The 16,880-nt window shown below is 42.2% G+C and overlaps 1 protein-coding gene across 2 annotated transcripts in view; it reads left to right on the top strand.

Moving 5' to 3' along the window:
- LOC133467448 (voltage-gated potassium channel subunit beta-2-like) overlaps nucleotides 1–16,880 on the top strand; it is a 45,035-nt gene that overhangs the window by 24,977 nt on the left and 3,178 nt on the right. For both annotated transcript variants that reach the window (XM_061752332.1, XM_061752331.1), the window contains 12 exons: nucleotides 10,339–10,382; nucleotides 10,464–10,501; nucleotides 10,654–10,733; nucleotides 11,046–11,090; nucleotides 12,438–12,482; nucleotides 13,063–13,106; nucleotides 14,771–14,857; nucleotides 14,941–15,026; nucleotides 15,105–15,225; nucleotides 15,315–15,409; nucleotides 15,542–15,662; nucleotides 16,196–16,284. In XM_061752332.1, the coding sequence (XP_061608316.1) occupies nucleotides 10,339–10,382; nucleotides 10,464–10,501; nucleotides 10,654–10,733; nucleotides 11,046–11,090; nucleotides 12,438–12,482; nucleotides 13,063–13,106; nucleotides 14,771–14,857; nucleotides 14,941–15,026; nucleotides 15,105–15,225; nucleotides 15,315–15,409; nucleotides 15,542–15,662; nucleotides 16,196–16,284 (895 nt within the window). The remainder of the gene's footprint in view (nucleotides 1–10,338; nucleotides 10,383–10,463; nucleotides 10,502–10,653; nucleotides 10,734–11,045; nucleotides 11,091–12,437; nucleotides 12,483–13,062; nucleotides 13,107–14,770; nucleotides 14,858–14,940; nucleotides 15,027–15,104; nucleotides 15,226–15,314; nucleotides 15,410–15,541; nucleotides 15,663–16,195; nucleotides 16,285–16,880) is intronic.

The raw sequence follows: 16,880 nt of genomic DNA, 5'->3' as shown, positions 1-16,880 counted from the left end.
AACAGTGAAGCTCGTAGGTGGGAACATGATGGTGTGGGGCTGCTTCTCAGCAAATGGAACTGGTAAACTACACATTATTGAAGGAACGATGAATGGCCAAATGTACCGAGACATTCTTGACAGAAATCTGCTGCCATCTACGACAATGATGAAAATTAAACGAGGGTGGATAATGAGCAGGATAATTATCCAAAATATACTGCCAAGGAAACGCTCAATTGGTTTCAAAGAAAAAAAATAAAGCTGTTAGAATGGCCCAGCCAATCACCTGACCTGAATCCAATCGAAAATCTATGCAAAGAACTGAAACTCAAGCTCCATAAAAGAAGCCCACGGAATCTTCAAGATTTGAAGACTGCATGTGTGGAGGAATGGGCCAAAATCACACCAGAGCAATGCATGAGACTCGTTTCTCCATACAGGAGGCGTCTTGAACCTATCATTGCAAACAAAGGCTTTTGTACAAAGTATTAAATGAATACCAGTTTAATATTTTTTTCCTGTGTCATTTCACATTATTACACATAAGTTAATTTCTGATCTTATTTGTTCTACTTTCTTTGTATGTATGGATTACTTGGATTGTTCCCAACATATGGTGAAATTTTCATGTCAATACCACCTTTGAAAATATATTTAGTGAGCAAAATGGTGACGTATTAAATACTTATTTCAGCCACTGTATAATTATAGTGGTGCATTGACATACAGATACAGAACTGAGATATGAGCCGTCATTTTGACGATTTCTTTGCTTTGAGAAGATAGAGATACAAGCACTGTATGCTGGCAGTGTATTCAGCTCAACTCACTTAAAAAAGAGTAGCTATTTGCCAGATAGTGGTTAATTCTTCAAAAAGAAGCTTCAAGTTATTTCTTACCACTCCCAGTTTAAATTTACTGCCAAAGTACACATAAAACAACGAGAATTACAAGTTGCGTAGCTTTTTCCATTTAGCTTAATGCTAACAAACAATCCAAAACGCCATAAAAGGAATAGTGAATAGCATTAGTGTTACAACCGTTTAAGCAATGGATATTTGAACACAAATGGTGGTGCAACACATGTAGACAGATAATAGCAAAATATTCACTCGCATATCTTCTTTCTCTGCAAAGATCGACTAATATTATTGCAGCTTACGTCGGAGTTTTTAGCGTCTCCATTTATAGTCGTAGGTCTGTATTAAATTGCCCCCAGGTGGCCAGTGCCGTACCCGTAAGTACAGGGCGTCCCTAAAATCTGGACACGATGTGGAGTTCTTGAATCGAGTTCACATGAATCTAGCAAAATATTGGAAATCATATTGAAGATGTTTTTTGTTAGCATTGAATGAACTGGTGTTGAAAATTTTATTTCTTAAGAAGTATGGATTTATGCCTACAGTTTGTGTCCAGACTTTACAAGACCTCCTGTAGATTCCTTTAAAAGCCCAGAACCCACAGGGCATCATTAAAAACGCGCAGACAGTACACCATCTTGCTTCCAATTTGCTTAGGGAAAAACGCACATCCAAGAATAAGCGTGCACACACACTCACACGTTGATGTTAATATCTAAGGTGTGCTTCCCTGTGGAGAAGAGCCTGCTCAGCATGAGTGGGCCTTCTAAAGACAACTGCAGGGAGCAAAATATCCATCATGTGCTCACGACCATCTGCATGTATTGTCTTGCTGCCGCCGCGGGTGCAAGCTAACTGGAGGTGTCAGCACAGGTTAAAATGCTGACTACACCATGACAGAGCACCTGTGTGCCTCCCTGCCCTCCACCATTAATAATGTATCACAACAACCGAGTCCCATCCAATCACCTTGTCCGAGCTTTGTGATTTATTGCGAGACAGAAATAATAATACAGAAAAAAACATGTGGCGCTTCTTACGAAGGCCAGAGCAGCATCTGTGCGCACTGCTTATGAGTGCATCCATGCAGAGCCATTTGCAGATGTGTGCCTGTGATCCAGCTTCCTCGCCATCATGCGTGAATGGGCCCGTCGACGCATCGAGCGGCCGCCCTCGTGCTTGCGCAGCACATTATGGATGTGTTTTTGCATAAGAGGCCCCTTCACATGAAATGGCATGTCTGGGGACGTTCATTTCGGTGTGTGTGTGTGTGTGTGTGTGTGTGTTTGTGTGTGTGTATGTGTGTGTGTGTGCGCGTTTGTGTAGGTAAGTGCACGCTCAGAGGAAATTGAGGGGCAAGTTGTCAGTGAAAGCCGAGAGTGAGCACGTGTCCCTCCGCACTTACTGATAGTAAATAAGCAGACTGCAGCACTGCAGAGGGCTGTGGAGTTCGGCTCAGTGCGGGAGGGTGCAGATGTAAGAGAAACAGTGACATACTCCAGTGAGTTTTTGTTTTTTTTACTGAACATAAATACTGTTTATTGTGGCACATGCATTTAATGACAGGATGTTGAGTGTCTGAAACCTGTTTCATGTATGAATATTAATATATCTCTCAAATGCTCAATTAGTGCCGTTGACTAATAGACACCAGGCCCCAATTACAAGAGTCTTTCATCCACAAATAAATGCCTCTCCCTGAATAGAAGAACACCACTAAGTGACTGTTTACCTTAACCATAGTCCCGTTACACACGGTAGTACAGTTTAATACGTACACCAGCGTGGTGCCGTGCATTTTGTACCATCCATTTTCGTCTGCTTATCCGAGGTCAGGTAGCGGTGGCAGTAGCTTTAGCAGGGAAGCCCAGACTTCCCTCTCCCCAGCCACTTCATCCAGCTCTTCTGAGGGGATCCCGAGGCGTTCCCAGGCAAGCCGAGAGATGTAGTCTTTCCATATCATGGGTGTGTGTTATGGTTGTTGTCTTCCCCCGGTCTCGTACACACCTGCTCCTGAGAGCATCCCACCTGTGCCTCGTTTACACGAATTACCCCATGCATTTAACCTTGTGTCTCATTCTTTCTGGTCGTCAGTTCGTTGTACCTTGTTGTCACGTTCCAGCAATCCTTGTTTCCACGTCACCGACTCATAGTAAAACTAGACCCTGTTCTGTTGCCTTTTCGGATTGCCTGCCTGTGTACCGACCTCTGCCTGTTGATTAAACCTCTCTTTTTGAACCTGTCCATTTGAATTGGAGTCGTGCATTTTGGGTCCTGTCCTTTGTTCCGTTCATGACACTCCAGCGTGTCCTGGGTCGCCCGGGGTGGGACGTGCCCGGGGTGGGACGTGCCCGGACCAGGGAGGCGAACAGGAGGCATCCTAATCAGAAGCCTAAGCCTATATGGCTCCTCTCAATGTGGCGGAGCAACGGCTCTACTCTACTCTGAGACCCTCCCGGATGACCAAGCTTCTCACCCTATCTCTAAGGGAGAGCCCCGACACCCTGCGGAATAAACTCATTTCGCCCGCTTGTATCCAGGATCTTGTTCTTTTGGTCACAACGTGGTCCATATCTCATGACCATAGGTGAGTGTAGGAATGTAGATCCACCGGTAAATCGAAAGCTTCACCTTTCGGCTTAGCTCCTTCTTCACCACAACGGACCGATACAAAGTCCGCATCACTGCAGACGCTGCACCGATCCGCCTGTCGATGTCCCGTTCCATTCTTCCCTCAGTCGTGAACAAGACCCCAAGATACTTGAACTCCTCCACTTGGGGCAGGATCTCATTCCCGACCCGGAGAGGGAACTCCACTCTTGGTCTCAGATTTGCAGTTGCTGATTCTTATCCAAGCTGCTTCACACTCGGCTGCGAACCTCTCCAGTGAGAGCTGGAGATCACGGCTTGATGAACCAACAGAACCATATCATCTACAACCCCAATTCCAATGAAGTTGGGACATTGTATTAAACATAAATAAAAACAGATTACAATGATTTGCAAATCATGTTCAACCTATATTTAATTGATTACACTACAAAGACAAGATATTTAATGTTCAAACTAATAAACTTTATTGTTTTTAGCAAATAATCATTAACTTAATTTTATGGCTGCAACACGTTCCAAAAAAGCTGGGGCAGGGTCATGTTTACCACTTCACCTTTTCTTTTAACAACATTCAATAAACGTTTGGGAACTGAGGACACAAATTCTTGAATCTTTGCAGGTGGAATTATTTCCCATTCCTGCATGATGTACAGCTTCAGCTGTTTAACAGTCCGGGGTCTCCGTTGTCGTATTTTATGCTTCATAATGCGCCACACATTTTCAATGGGAGACAGGTCTGGACTGCAGGCAGGCCAGTCTAGTACCCGCACTCTTTTACTACGAAGCCACGCTGTTGTAACAGGTGCAGAATGTGCAGAATGTCCATGAAAAAGACGCTGCTTGGATGGCAGCGTATGTTTCTCCAAAACCTTTCAGCATTAATGGTGCCTTCACAGATTTGTAAGTTACCCATGCCATTGGCACTAACACAGCCCCATACCATCACAGATGCTGGCGTTTGAACTTTGCGTCCATAACAGTCCGGATGGTTCTTTTCCTCTTTGGCCCGGAGGATACGACGCCCACAATTTCCAAAAACAATTTGAAATGTGGACTTGTTGGACCACGGAACACTTTTCCACTTAGCATCAGTCCATCTTAGATGAGCTCGGGCCCAGAGAAGCCGGCGGCGTTTCTGGGTGTTGTTGATAAATGGCTTTTGCTTTGCATAGTAGAGTTTCAAGTTGCACTTACGGATGTAACGCTGAATTGTATTTACTGACATTGGTTTTCTGAAGTGTTCCTGAGCCCATGTGGTGATATCCTTTACACATTGATGTCGGTTTTTGATGCAGTGCCGCCTGAGGGATCGAAGGTCACGGGCATTCAATGTTGGTTTTCGGCCTTGCCGCTTACATGCAGTGATTTCTCCAGATTCTCTGAACCTTTTGATGATATTATGGACCGTAGATGATGAAATCCCTAAATTCCTTGCAATTGTACATTGAGGAACATTGTCCTTAAACTGTTCGACTATATCTCACACACTTGTTCACAAAGAAGTGACCTTCGCCCCATCTCTGCTTGTGAATGACTGAGCAATTCAGGGAAGCGCCTTTTATACCCAATCATGGCACCCACCTGTTCCCAATTAGCCTGTTCACCTGTGGGATGTTCCAAACAGGTGTTTGATGAACATTCCTCAACTTTATCAGTCTTTCCCAGCTTTTTTGGAACGTGTTGCAGCCATAAAATTCTAAGTTAATGATTATTTGCTAAAAACAATAAAGTTTATCAGTTTGACCATTAAATATCTTGTCTTTGTAGTGTATTCAATTAAATATAGGTTGAACATTATTTGCAAATCATTGTATTCTGTTTTTATTTATGTTTAACACAACGTCCCAACTTCATTGGTTATAAAATGTTTAAAAATGCTCATTGAACTAAATTACCTATCTGCATTGTTTCAGTAGTTCTTTATTCTTGTATCCTATCACATCATGTTCATGTTTTTAATGTTTATGTTACTCCTTTAACATATTTTGCACTGCCACTGAATGATTAAGGATTATCTCACTGTTTTGGCTGTTATATCTGAAGGTAGAGGACGTGGGTGGAACTGAGTAAGTGAGCTAATTTACTATTATTATTGTTTTTTTTCTTTTGTACGTAATTTGTATAGTTTGTTCTGTAACTTGCGATTGGCTGGCAACCAGTTCAGGGTGTACCCCGCCTCCTGCCCGGTGATAGCTGGGATAGGCTCCAGTACACCCTTGTGAGGATAAAGCGGTGCAGAAAATGGATGGATGGATGTTCTGTAACTCTTTGTTATCCATGTTGTATCTACGTTTTTGGGACCCCCCCTCAAAAATGTAATTCAGGGAAGCTCCTTTTATACCCAATGACGGCACCCACCTGTTCCAAGTTAGCCTGTTCACCTGTGGAATGTTCCAAACAGATGTTTGATGAGCCTTCCTCAACTTTCTCAGTCTTTTTTTCCACCTGTCCCAGCTTTGTTGGAACGTGTTGCAGCCATAAAATTCTAAGTTAACGATTATTTCCTAAAAGCAATAAAGTTTATCAGCTTGAACATTAAATATCTTGTCTTTGTAGTGTATTCAATTAAATATAGGTTGAACATGATTTGCAAATCATTGTATTCTGTTCTTATTTATGTTTAACACAACGTCCCAACTTCATTGGAATTGGGGTTGTACAATAAGCAGAGATGCAATACTGAGGCCACCAAACCGGACGCCCTCTATGCCCCAGAGATAGGAAAGCCCGCCTCAGAGACCCCAGACTCTGCTTTCTCATGGGAAGGCGTGTCGGTAGAATTGAGGAGGTCTTCGAAGTATTCTCCCCACCGACTCACAACGTTCCGAGTCGAGGTCAGCAGTGCCCCATCCTCACTATACACAGTGTTGATGGCGCACTGCTTCCCCCTCCTGAGACGCCGGATGGTGGACCAGAATTTCCTCGCACCCGTCCGGAAGTCGTTCTCACCGAACTCCTCCCATGTCCGATTTTTTGCTTCAGCGACCACCAAAGCTGCATTCCGCTTCGCCAGCTGGTACCCATCAGCTGCCTCCGGAGTCCCACAGGCCAAAAAGGCCCGATAGGACTCGTTCTTCAGCTTGATGGCATCCCTCACCGTTGGTGTCCACCAACGGGTTCAGGGATTGCCGCCATGACAGACACCGACTACCTTACGGCCACAGCTCCGGTCGGCCGCCTCGGCAATAGAGGCGCGGAACATGGTCCACTCGGAGTCAATGTGCCCCGCTTACCCCGAGACGTAGGTGAAGTTGTGGCGGAGGTGGGAGTTGAAACTCCTTCTGACAGGGGATTCTGCTAGACTTTCCCAACAGATCCTCACAATACGTTTGGGTATGCCAGGTCGGACCGGCATCTTCCCCCACCATCGTAGCCTACTCACCACCTGTCATGAACGGAACAGAGGATAGGACCCAAAAATGCACGACTCCAAAACAAAGGGACAGTTTAAAAAAAGAGAGGTTTAATATACGGGCAGAGGTCAATACACAGGCAGGCAATCCAAAAAAGGGCACAGTATCCAAAAACATGAGGCAAAAAGGCGAGGTCGATAATCGGAACAGGGTCTAGTCTTACTGTGAGTCTTTGACGTGGAAACAAGGAATGCTGGAATGCGACGACAAGGTACAACGAACTGGCGACGAGAAAGAATGAGACACGAGGTTAAATGCAAGTGGCAATTAGGGTGAACGAGGCACAGGTGGTGAAGATGCTCACAGGAGCAGGTGTGTGTGAAACAGGGGGAAGACAAAAACCGGAACACATTCCCATGACACCACCAGGTGGTTATCAGTTGACAGCTCCGCCCCTCTCTTCAACCGAGTGTCCAAGACATGCGGCAAGTCCGATGACACGACCACGAAGTTGATCAACCAACTGCGACCTAGGGTGTCTTGGTGCCAAGTGGACATGGTGTTCGTTATGGACAATCCATGGTGAGCACAGAAGTTCAATAACAAAACACCACTCAGGTTCTGATCGGGTGGGGCGTTCTTCCCAATCACGCCCTTCCAGGTCTCACTGTCATTGCCCACGTGAGCATTGAAGTCCCCCAGCAGAACGATGGAATACCCAGCGGGAGCGCTCTCCAGCACCCCCTCCAAAGACACCAAAAAGTGTGGGTATGTTGAACTGCTGTTTGGTGCATAGGCAGAAACAACAGTCAGGATCCGTCCCCCCACCCGAAGGTGGAGGGAGGCTACCCTCTCGTCCACTGGGATGAACCCCAACGTACAGGCGCCGAGCCAGGGGGCAATAAGTATACTCACACCTGCTCGGCGTCTCTCACCCTGGGCAACTCCAGAGTGGAAGAGAGTCCAACCCCTCTCAAGAGGACTGGTACCAGAGCCCAAGCCGTATGTGGAGGCGATCTCGGCAGAACTTCTCAACCTCACACACCAACTCAGGCTCCTTCTCTGCCAGAGAGGTAACGTTCTACATCCCTCGAGCCAGCTTATTTAGCCGGGGATCGGATCGCCAAGGTCCCCGCCTTCGGCCAGCGCCCAGCTCACACTGCACCCGACCTCTATGGCCCCTCCCACAGGTGGTGAGCCCATGGGAAGGGGGACCCACGTTACCCGACCAGGCTCCATGGGTGCAGTCCCGGCCACCAGGCGCTCGCCTTTGAGCCCCACCTCCAGGGCATTTGGTACCACCTGACTTAATCCACCTCTCAACTCAACTGCATGCTGTTTTCAAAGCAGGGTCCCTCATATCGCCAGCCGTTTTAGAGCACTTTGTTTGATCTGTCAAGACCCACAGAATATTGTTCTGTGATAACATTAACACTGAACTTACCTAAGAAAGTGTAGAATTCTTTGACCAGTTTGTTTCTTGCTTTTTCCCTTTTTTTAGTAATCAACAGTATAACATGGGTTGGTTTCATCAAAAATGCCAAGTTTCTGAGCATAAAGAGAAAAACTATCTATCTATCGACCTATCGATCTATCTATCTATCTATCTATCTATCTATCTATCTATCTATCTATCTATCTATCTATCTATCTATCTATCCGTCACAGTCAAAGGACAAAGCAAATGAAAACAATATAGACGTGTGATCAGAAAAAGGCTTTAGAAGAAGTCCCTTGTGCCTCATATAAGGTATTGCCAGTGTTCAAAGTCAGTGTGTTGCTGGTCTCAGAGGAGTCATGCTGTCATTGGTGGGAAGCCATGACAAATAGCTGGCCTTCCATCCCAGGAATCGGCTTTATCTGAGCCCACTTGCCTTTCCTTGCATCCTCCTCCCTGCAGCTAAGCAATCCTGACCCTGCTGGAGTGTGCTATTTTGACAGAGTCTAAACAATGAGCATTTCACACCCACACTCCACATACACACCAACGCGTGTATGCACGCACACACCCACACCCACACAGTGGGACACAAATGCTTACATGTACAGAAATCTAAAAATAGCTCAAGGCATTAAAAATAGAGCAGAGAAAATAAAAGCAGGGCTCGCTGGGCTGAGTCTAAATGCTCTGACAGACTGTCTTCCTGCATTTGGTTATTTGTGGCGGACACAGGCAGGCAGACAGGCAGTGTAAATGGTGGGGAGGCACTGGTGATGAAAAGACAGCAAGCAGCTACTGTAGTAGCACTGCAGTTCTGATGTTCCTCTCCCACCCTATTACTTGCGTCTAATTAGGATTGGGGACAGCACACATGCAGGAGGACAGCCAGCATCAAGCCAATTTATCTGTACATGCTTCCGTGGTCACAAATGCAGCTCTTTTTCGCCCTTCAAAACCCAGCCGTCTGGGTAATCAAATGTGGCATGTTGGGTAATAAAGCTCTCCTCAGCTCCTGCTGGCACATTTTGGGCCATTTAAGTGGTCAGACCCAAGGCTCTGGGCTTTTGGCTCGGACGCCATCTGAGCCCACTTCCCCGCAGCTATTTCTCTGTAGCGGACCACTACTGTGAGCTGTTAACATATGAACGGCAGAAGGTCAATTGTTCTCACAACAATTAGACACATTTTAACCACAGGCGCATTGGCACCGAACAGCACAATGGGAGCAACCATTCACATGTACCCTATAATGTCATTCATTTTTAATTCAATAATTTTTATTCAATTCATAGAAGCATTGTATTGTTTTATTCGTATCCCTTTGTAAATTATAATTTGTATTGTTTCTTTGTATCATATTATCATTTTAGTATTTGTAAATGTAAAAAAAGTTTTTTTTTGTCAAAATGAAAAGAACGAACCCATTTAACAAGAAAACATGAAGGAGGCACACTTTATTTCTTTAAGTATGCCACATAATGTGATGTGGCCAGCCAGATCTGGCTCCTGGGCCTTCAGTATAACACCTGTGATCTATATTATGGTACTCTATCACTTTTGTGTAAATTCCCTTATTGTAACATTGTATCATTGTCAAATTGTGTTGAGCCCTCTCATGTAGCTAAATAAGCTAAACAAAATATCACAGTCAGCTGATTCTACACCACGCAAACAACATCCACAATGAAAAGAATGTTAAAAAATCTGGAATCATGAATTTTCATTTGGCTCTTGAATTGGAGGTCTTTTATATTAAGTGGTCAATATGTTGTCAGTATTCTCTAAACCATATTAACGCACATAGAATATGATATCAAAAACTGAAATGAAAACTACATTTCCTCAATCACTTTCAAGCCTTTCACTGGGAGTAAATAGTGACCAGGAAGTGCAATCAGATATCAAAATAAAGGTGGCAATAGTAAGGTGGCTAGTTTTTTTTCTTCTTCTCGTGATCATTTACTGTATTACTATTGATCAACAAATCAATATATGTCCCTAAAGTAATTTGTACAACTGGAATTGAGAGGCAGCATAAAGTTGAGCCCGCTTTCATTTCAGATCTTGTGTTTCTTCTGTCTCCTCATAGGAACCTGGGCAAGTCCGGCCTCCGTGTGTCTTGTCTTGGCTTAGGTGAGTTCCCAAACATGAGAAATAATGTCATCTTCCTCTCATGGCCTCAAATGTAACACACATCCATGACTCTCCAATCAGGCACATGGGTGACGTTTGGATCACAAATATCTGACGAGGTGAGACCTTACAGGCGTCCTTTTATTTTTGGGCACAGTTATTACTAAATCAATAGCCGCAGCCTCTGTATTCTTTAACATTTGGTCACATGTGGTGTGATTGCTACACATCAACCTGTTTCTCAGTCTCAGCCTTTCTTTTCTTCCCTCAGATGGCAGAGAACCTGATGACCTTAGCGTATGAGAACGGGGTCAACCTATTTGACACCGCAGAGGTTTATGCTTCTGGAAGGTCAGACCTCATATATGACCTAGTCTCTGTATATATATATATATATATATATATATATATATACACACATATATATATATATATATACACACATATATATATATATATATATATGTATATATATGTATGTGTGTGTTTGATGTATGTGTGTGTTTGTGTATGTGTGTGTGTTTGTGTATATATAGTCACCTTCCTTTATCTAGAAAATAAAACAATCATCTTCCTTTGAGTCATGTATCATTTTATATAACATGCTTTTCGGTATGATTTAATATTATGAAATTAAAATAGCCTTAATGTTTTTCTCCACAGAGCAGAGATCACACTGGGGAACATAATCAAGAAGAAAGCATGGAGGTTATTTATTACTTACTACTACTTATTTATCACACTCCTGCAGAGGAAATATTCTTCATGTTACTGTGCAATGCTACAGAACAATACATTACAATGGTGCCTTGACTTATGAGTTTAATTTGTTCCATGTGCATGCTTAAAACACATATTAAATCATCTTTCCCCATGAATGGAAATGCCGTTAATCTGTTCCAGCCTCACATTGTGCTCCTTCTGGTGTGTGCACCACCAGGGGCAGTATAATACAGGCATATAGACACAAACAAAGAAGAGTTTCAGAACCGACTCAGTAAACTGCAGTAATATTAGTAATTTCTCTGCAAAGGTTAAATAATATATGCCTGTGAGTATTGTTATATTGTCTGGGTACGTGTTCCTGCACTGTTTGTGTTCCAATATCTGTTGCTTTAAGGGTCTTAACACGGCAACAATTCTGTGTTAGCATTAGGCCAGCAGACAGGATGTTTCTTTTATGCTTAGTTTGACAGTAAACGTCTACTGGGCGTGACAATAAAGAGTAAAAGAATTGTTCACTATCTGCTGAACACAAGCCATCATATTACTCGAATCTCAAATTTTTACTTGAAAATCAAAGCAAAAAATAAAATAAAATTAAATTAAAGAAAAGAAAAAAAAGAAAAACATCAGTCAAGGTATCTCCAAAAACTTGTAAAACAGGTCACTCGTAAGTCAAGGTACCACTGTGTATAGGAGGCATATTCTGCATTGTTTCCACAATGTGTTGTTTATGTGACAATTTCTGTCTGACATGCATTTTGTTAAATATTTCTTGTCTGGATGAAATTAGCCTGTTTTCAGTCTTATGCAAGTAAGCCAGGCCTCACCCTGCCCCGTTTACTGCTGGGCCAATAGCAGTGCTGCTTTCATTACCATGATGATTGTGGTCGTAGCCTGAGCTCTGCGACAACAAAGGCTTTACGGGCTACCTCTTCTCATTTCACCAGCTAGTGTATGCATAACAGGAACCACCCATAAAGACAACAATAGCGTTTTAACTCGTGGAGACAGGGAAATCATCCTCCAAAAAAATTGTGTTTGATTTCACTCTTGATGGGCAGGCACACTGGAGGCCAAATTTGTATACCATCGGTTAAAGAGTCATTTTTACATATGTCTCCCTTTAATACTTTTTGTTGCTTCAAATTCATGGATGGATGGTTCCATTTTATGGGGATCACAACATTTCAAAGGTCTTGATGAACTTACTTAGCTACATGAGAGGGAAACAACCCCAATAACAAAAATAATGTATTTCATTTGTAAGTGTCAGTGTGAATCCATTCATGATTGTAACTGTTGTAAATATTGATCCTTATATTCTTTTAGACGGTCTAGTATTGTCATCACAACTAAGATCTACTGGGGAGGCCAGTAAGTATTTATGTGCTATTTATTCCAGTACATTATTACTATTATTCAAACCACAATGTTGTTTACTTATGAGCTGTGCTCAATATTAGATAATCAAAGTGTACTTTTGTAGGGCTGCAACTAACAATTATTTTAATAATTGCTTAATCTGTTGATTATTTTTTTCAAATAATCAAGAATTCAGATTTTTAATTTCCATCCCTTTATTCAAAAACAGGGCATTATTTCTAATTGACAGTACAAAAAGCACAAACATAAAATGCTTATGATTCAGTTACTGGTTTGGTCCATAACATGTCAGAAAATAAGCAAAAATGTTGATAATTGTTTTCCGAAATAATAGATGATGTTGGTAAATGTCTTTTTTTCATGAAACACAACGATAATCAGTCTGCTATACTATTATAATAAATGTAATTATTAATATTTACTGTTGAGAGGCTGAAATATGCAGGATTTGGATAATTTTAAGTTAAACAACGTCTCCAAACAAATAAACGATTGTCAAAAATTGTATTACTTTGATAATCGGTTAGTTGTCGATTAATCGTTGCACCGCTATACTTTTGTCACTTCACAGAGCAGAGACAGAGAGAGGGCTCTCCAGAAAGCACATCATTGAAGGTAAAGCATCATCCCATTGCTTTTCAAATGACACTATCTGGTGTGAATTAGTGACTCAGGGTCAGCTGAGGGGACAAAAGAATATGGCGAAGCTCCATGGAAAATCCACTTCGTGATCATTGTTTTTCCAGGCGGTTAATCAGCTCTTCCCGCACTGCATAATCCTAAAGAAGACTACTTTTGTTTGTTTAGCGCATACTGCACAGCATGGCCTTGGGCTGTCCAATTAAATAAGGATTTAAATAGGCGTCATTGTCATGAGCCTTTTGATTTGACGTCGTTACGTAACAGGTCAAATTTGTGCAGCTTTTAATGTTTGCATGGCATGCTGGGACAGCGCTCATACTTGGGCTTTTAGTCAGCTTCAGGCCTGTCACTAAAATGTGGACAAAAATGATGACACACACGAGACTGGAACGCAGGATGAACCATGACATTTGACAAGAACACATAACAGACGGGGTTTAAATCAACATATCCCTTCTAAAAACAGATTTGTTTCTGACCTAGCAGCATGGCATTGTTAAAAATTATCTCTTGCTCAGAAGTTAGTTTTTTCATGTTTCTTTCACAAGTCGTATGACTGAATTCAAATGTCAAATAGGACTTTTCCTCAAGCATCATCATGAGGCTGACATATGTTTTTTTAAATAACTTGGCAACTGCCACGCAAATTGCTGTAAGACACTCGTGTCCTTCCGAGATGTGCAACAATACTACCATCTCCAAACAACTGAACCAAAGCAGAATATGCTAAGAAGATAATAATGTTCAGCAATAGAGAGGTATTCAATAATTCAAATGTTTAATTTTGCGGTTGTAGTTTGCAGTGGCTGCATCATATTGAGAGCTGCATTTTGGGTTATCCTATTTTTTTATTTATTAGAAATGTATGTTGTATGGTATTTTTTTCTAACAATTGACATATTCAGTTCTGCCTCACACTTCTTAAGGTTCTAGATTTGCATGTGGAGTTTACATGTTCTCCCTGTACTTGTGTGGGTTCTCTCTATCGTACTCTTGCTTCCTCCCATATTCCAAAAACATACGTTACGCTCATCAAAGACTATAAATTGTCCATACGTAGGTTTTTAATGTGAGTGTAGATGCTTGTTTGTCTAAATGTGCCCTGTGATTGGCTGGTGACCAGTCCAGGGTGCACCCCGCCTCTCGTCTCAAGTCAGCTGTGGCTCCAGCTCACCTGCAATCCTAATGAGGACTAGTCATATAGAAAATGGATGGGTGGATAATTAGAGACATTAGAGGGTCAAAATATGTATTTATGATATGAGGTAGTTCTACACCACCACCAAACTGCAATAATAAAAAAATATATATTTTCAAATGTATGCCTTTGTGACAGTATCCATTAGGTTATAATTCAGTAAAAGAAATACCATGTCGTATGATCATATTATAGTGGTTTGGCATATATTGTATGATTTTGTAATGTATCATTATCTGTTGTTTCGTAACACATTATATCATAATGCATTGTATGGTATTATATCATTTCATATGGTATTTTATTTTTGGTACCGTTTTGTATTGTACTATTACAAATAGCGCATCCTAGAATTTTGTTTCATCACATTTTATCATGTTAAAATATATTGTATCATGTGGTATAGTTGTGTTTCTTATGGTCTCTTTAACAATGACAGGTTTAAGAGGATCCTTATCAAGACTCCAGCTCGATTATGTGGACATTGTTTTTGCCAACAGAAATGATGTCAACAGTCCAATGGAAGGTGAGTTTGAACATGCTTAAGATCAAGAGTGGTATTAAAGTGGAAGCAGGTTTTCAATATGATATTTAAACTGCTCTCTGTAGAGATTGTGCGGGCCATGACGTTTGTCATCAACCAGGGTATGGCCATGTACTGGGGCACCTCACGCTGGAGCGCCATGGAAATCATGGTGACCGTCAAAAATTGCTTGCCATTGTCCTGCTGTCAGTTCACCAATGCTGATGGGTAACCGTCTTTCCTGCATTAGGAAGCCTACTCAGTGGCCCGCCAGTTCAACTTGATACCACCTGTGTGCGAGCAGGCAGAGTATCACTACTTTCAGAGGGATAAAGTCGAGGTGCAGCTGCCTGAGCTCTACCACAAGATCGGTACCAATTCATCCAACATTTATATTCCACTTGATCTTCTCCGCTCATGTACTGAATAGGCAAAGACAAACTTCATTTGTCTCTTTCAGGTGTTGGAGCCATGACCTGGTCACCACTGGCGTGTGGATTAATCACTGGGAAGTACAGCGATGGAGTACCAGAGTGCTCCAGAGCAGCAATGAAGGTCAGTTTGATTTAAATGGCCTTCCTATGGGATTCCTCACCCAATCAGTGGGGCATTTTTTCGTGAGAAATCAGTAAAGAAGAACTTTACCTCACGTTTTTTTTCTTTTTCTCCATTTGGCTGCGGCTCAAGGGCTACCAGTGGCTGAGGGAGCGAGTGAACAGTGAGGAGGGGCGCAGGCAGCTAGCTAAAATCAAGGAGCTCCACCTACTGGCAGACAGGCTGGGATGCACCGCCGCACAGTTGGCCATCGGTACCGCCCAAATAACACTGCAGAGATGTCTCTTTTTTTTTTTTTTTTTGCATTACTCTCTAATCTGTTGTTATGGAGAGTTTAAAAAGACAAAATGAAATTAGCCTTGCTGCAGCATTGTGGCCTAATGGTTAGCAAGCCAGCCTCACAGCCTCCTGTGTGGAGTTTGCTCCCCACACTTAACACACCTCAGACCTAAGGACAATCTTATAGGATAATCTTATAAAACATACGATTTTCTGGTGTTCGGCCTGCTTGGGAGAAAAAAAAATAAAAAAATAAATAACTGATTCTCTTTATGTGTGTACCGGGCCTAAAATAGTAATTTAAAATGTTGTAGTGTTCTTTGATGCCCTCTAAAGGCAGCGTATCTAAATCTGGATTGCACCAAAAATGTTGGCTTACAACACAAAGCAAAGGTTCCTGCTGATCCTTTTTAAGACAATTTGGTCATTAAACATTATAAGCATGCATCCCATGTGATTCTCTATAATAATAAAATAACTTTCCTACTGTTTTTTTCTCCCACCCAGCATGGTGTCTTCGCAGTGAAGGAGTCAGCTCGGTGCTTCTGGGTGTTTCAAACACAGACCAGCTGCTGGAGAACCTGGGCGCACTGCGGGTAAAGATGGATCATTTCTTAACCTCTCCATCCATCATCTTCATTTACATGCTGACTCATAGTTAGTTACAGGAAACAACTACTGTTTGTGGGGGTTAGGAATTGAGCCCTGCTGCGAATAGTGAAAAACCCTGAATAATTTATGCCCCCCTGCCGGAAAATGTTGCCCATATTAATAGTTGAAACCATAAATATACCACAAATGATGGTTCCAAAAAACTTTTAACATTTAAGAACCCATCTTACAGCATAACCCTTAAAACAGAAAGCTTATGATTGGACTGAAAGTCCACATGCAGCAGTGCAGAAACATGCGGTGAAGATTCTCCATACCTTTCACAAACAAACCAGGCTAAACTTAGCTTCTCCCTGACATACAAATATTTTAGATTTATCTCTTCTTCGACATAATTCCTTGACACCAATTACTACTTACCTATTAGCCAGGGCTTTGGCCCATCTTAGGGCTTTACAGAAAAGCATGAAAAATGTCCGTTCAGATCCAGTTCAGGTCAGCTCCTTCATAGATGATATTAAAAAAGGAAAGTTTTAATAATAGAACAAGTCGTTAAAATTTATATAGGCTCTGTGGTATA

This window comes from Phyllopteryx taeniolatus, chromosome 17, assembly GCF_024500385.1.
Source record: "Phyllopteryx taeniolatus isolate TA_2022b chromosome 17, UOR_Ptae_1.2, whole genome shotgun sequence".
NCBI classification, from domain to species: Eukaryota; Metazoa; Chordata; class Actinopteri; order Syngnathiformes; family Syngnathidae; genus Phyllopteryx; species Phyllopteryx taeniolatus.
Note: the sequence above shows the minus strand (reverse complement) of the source record. Positions and strands in the feature narration are given on the sequence as shown.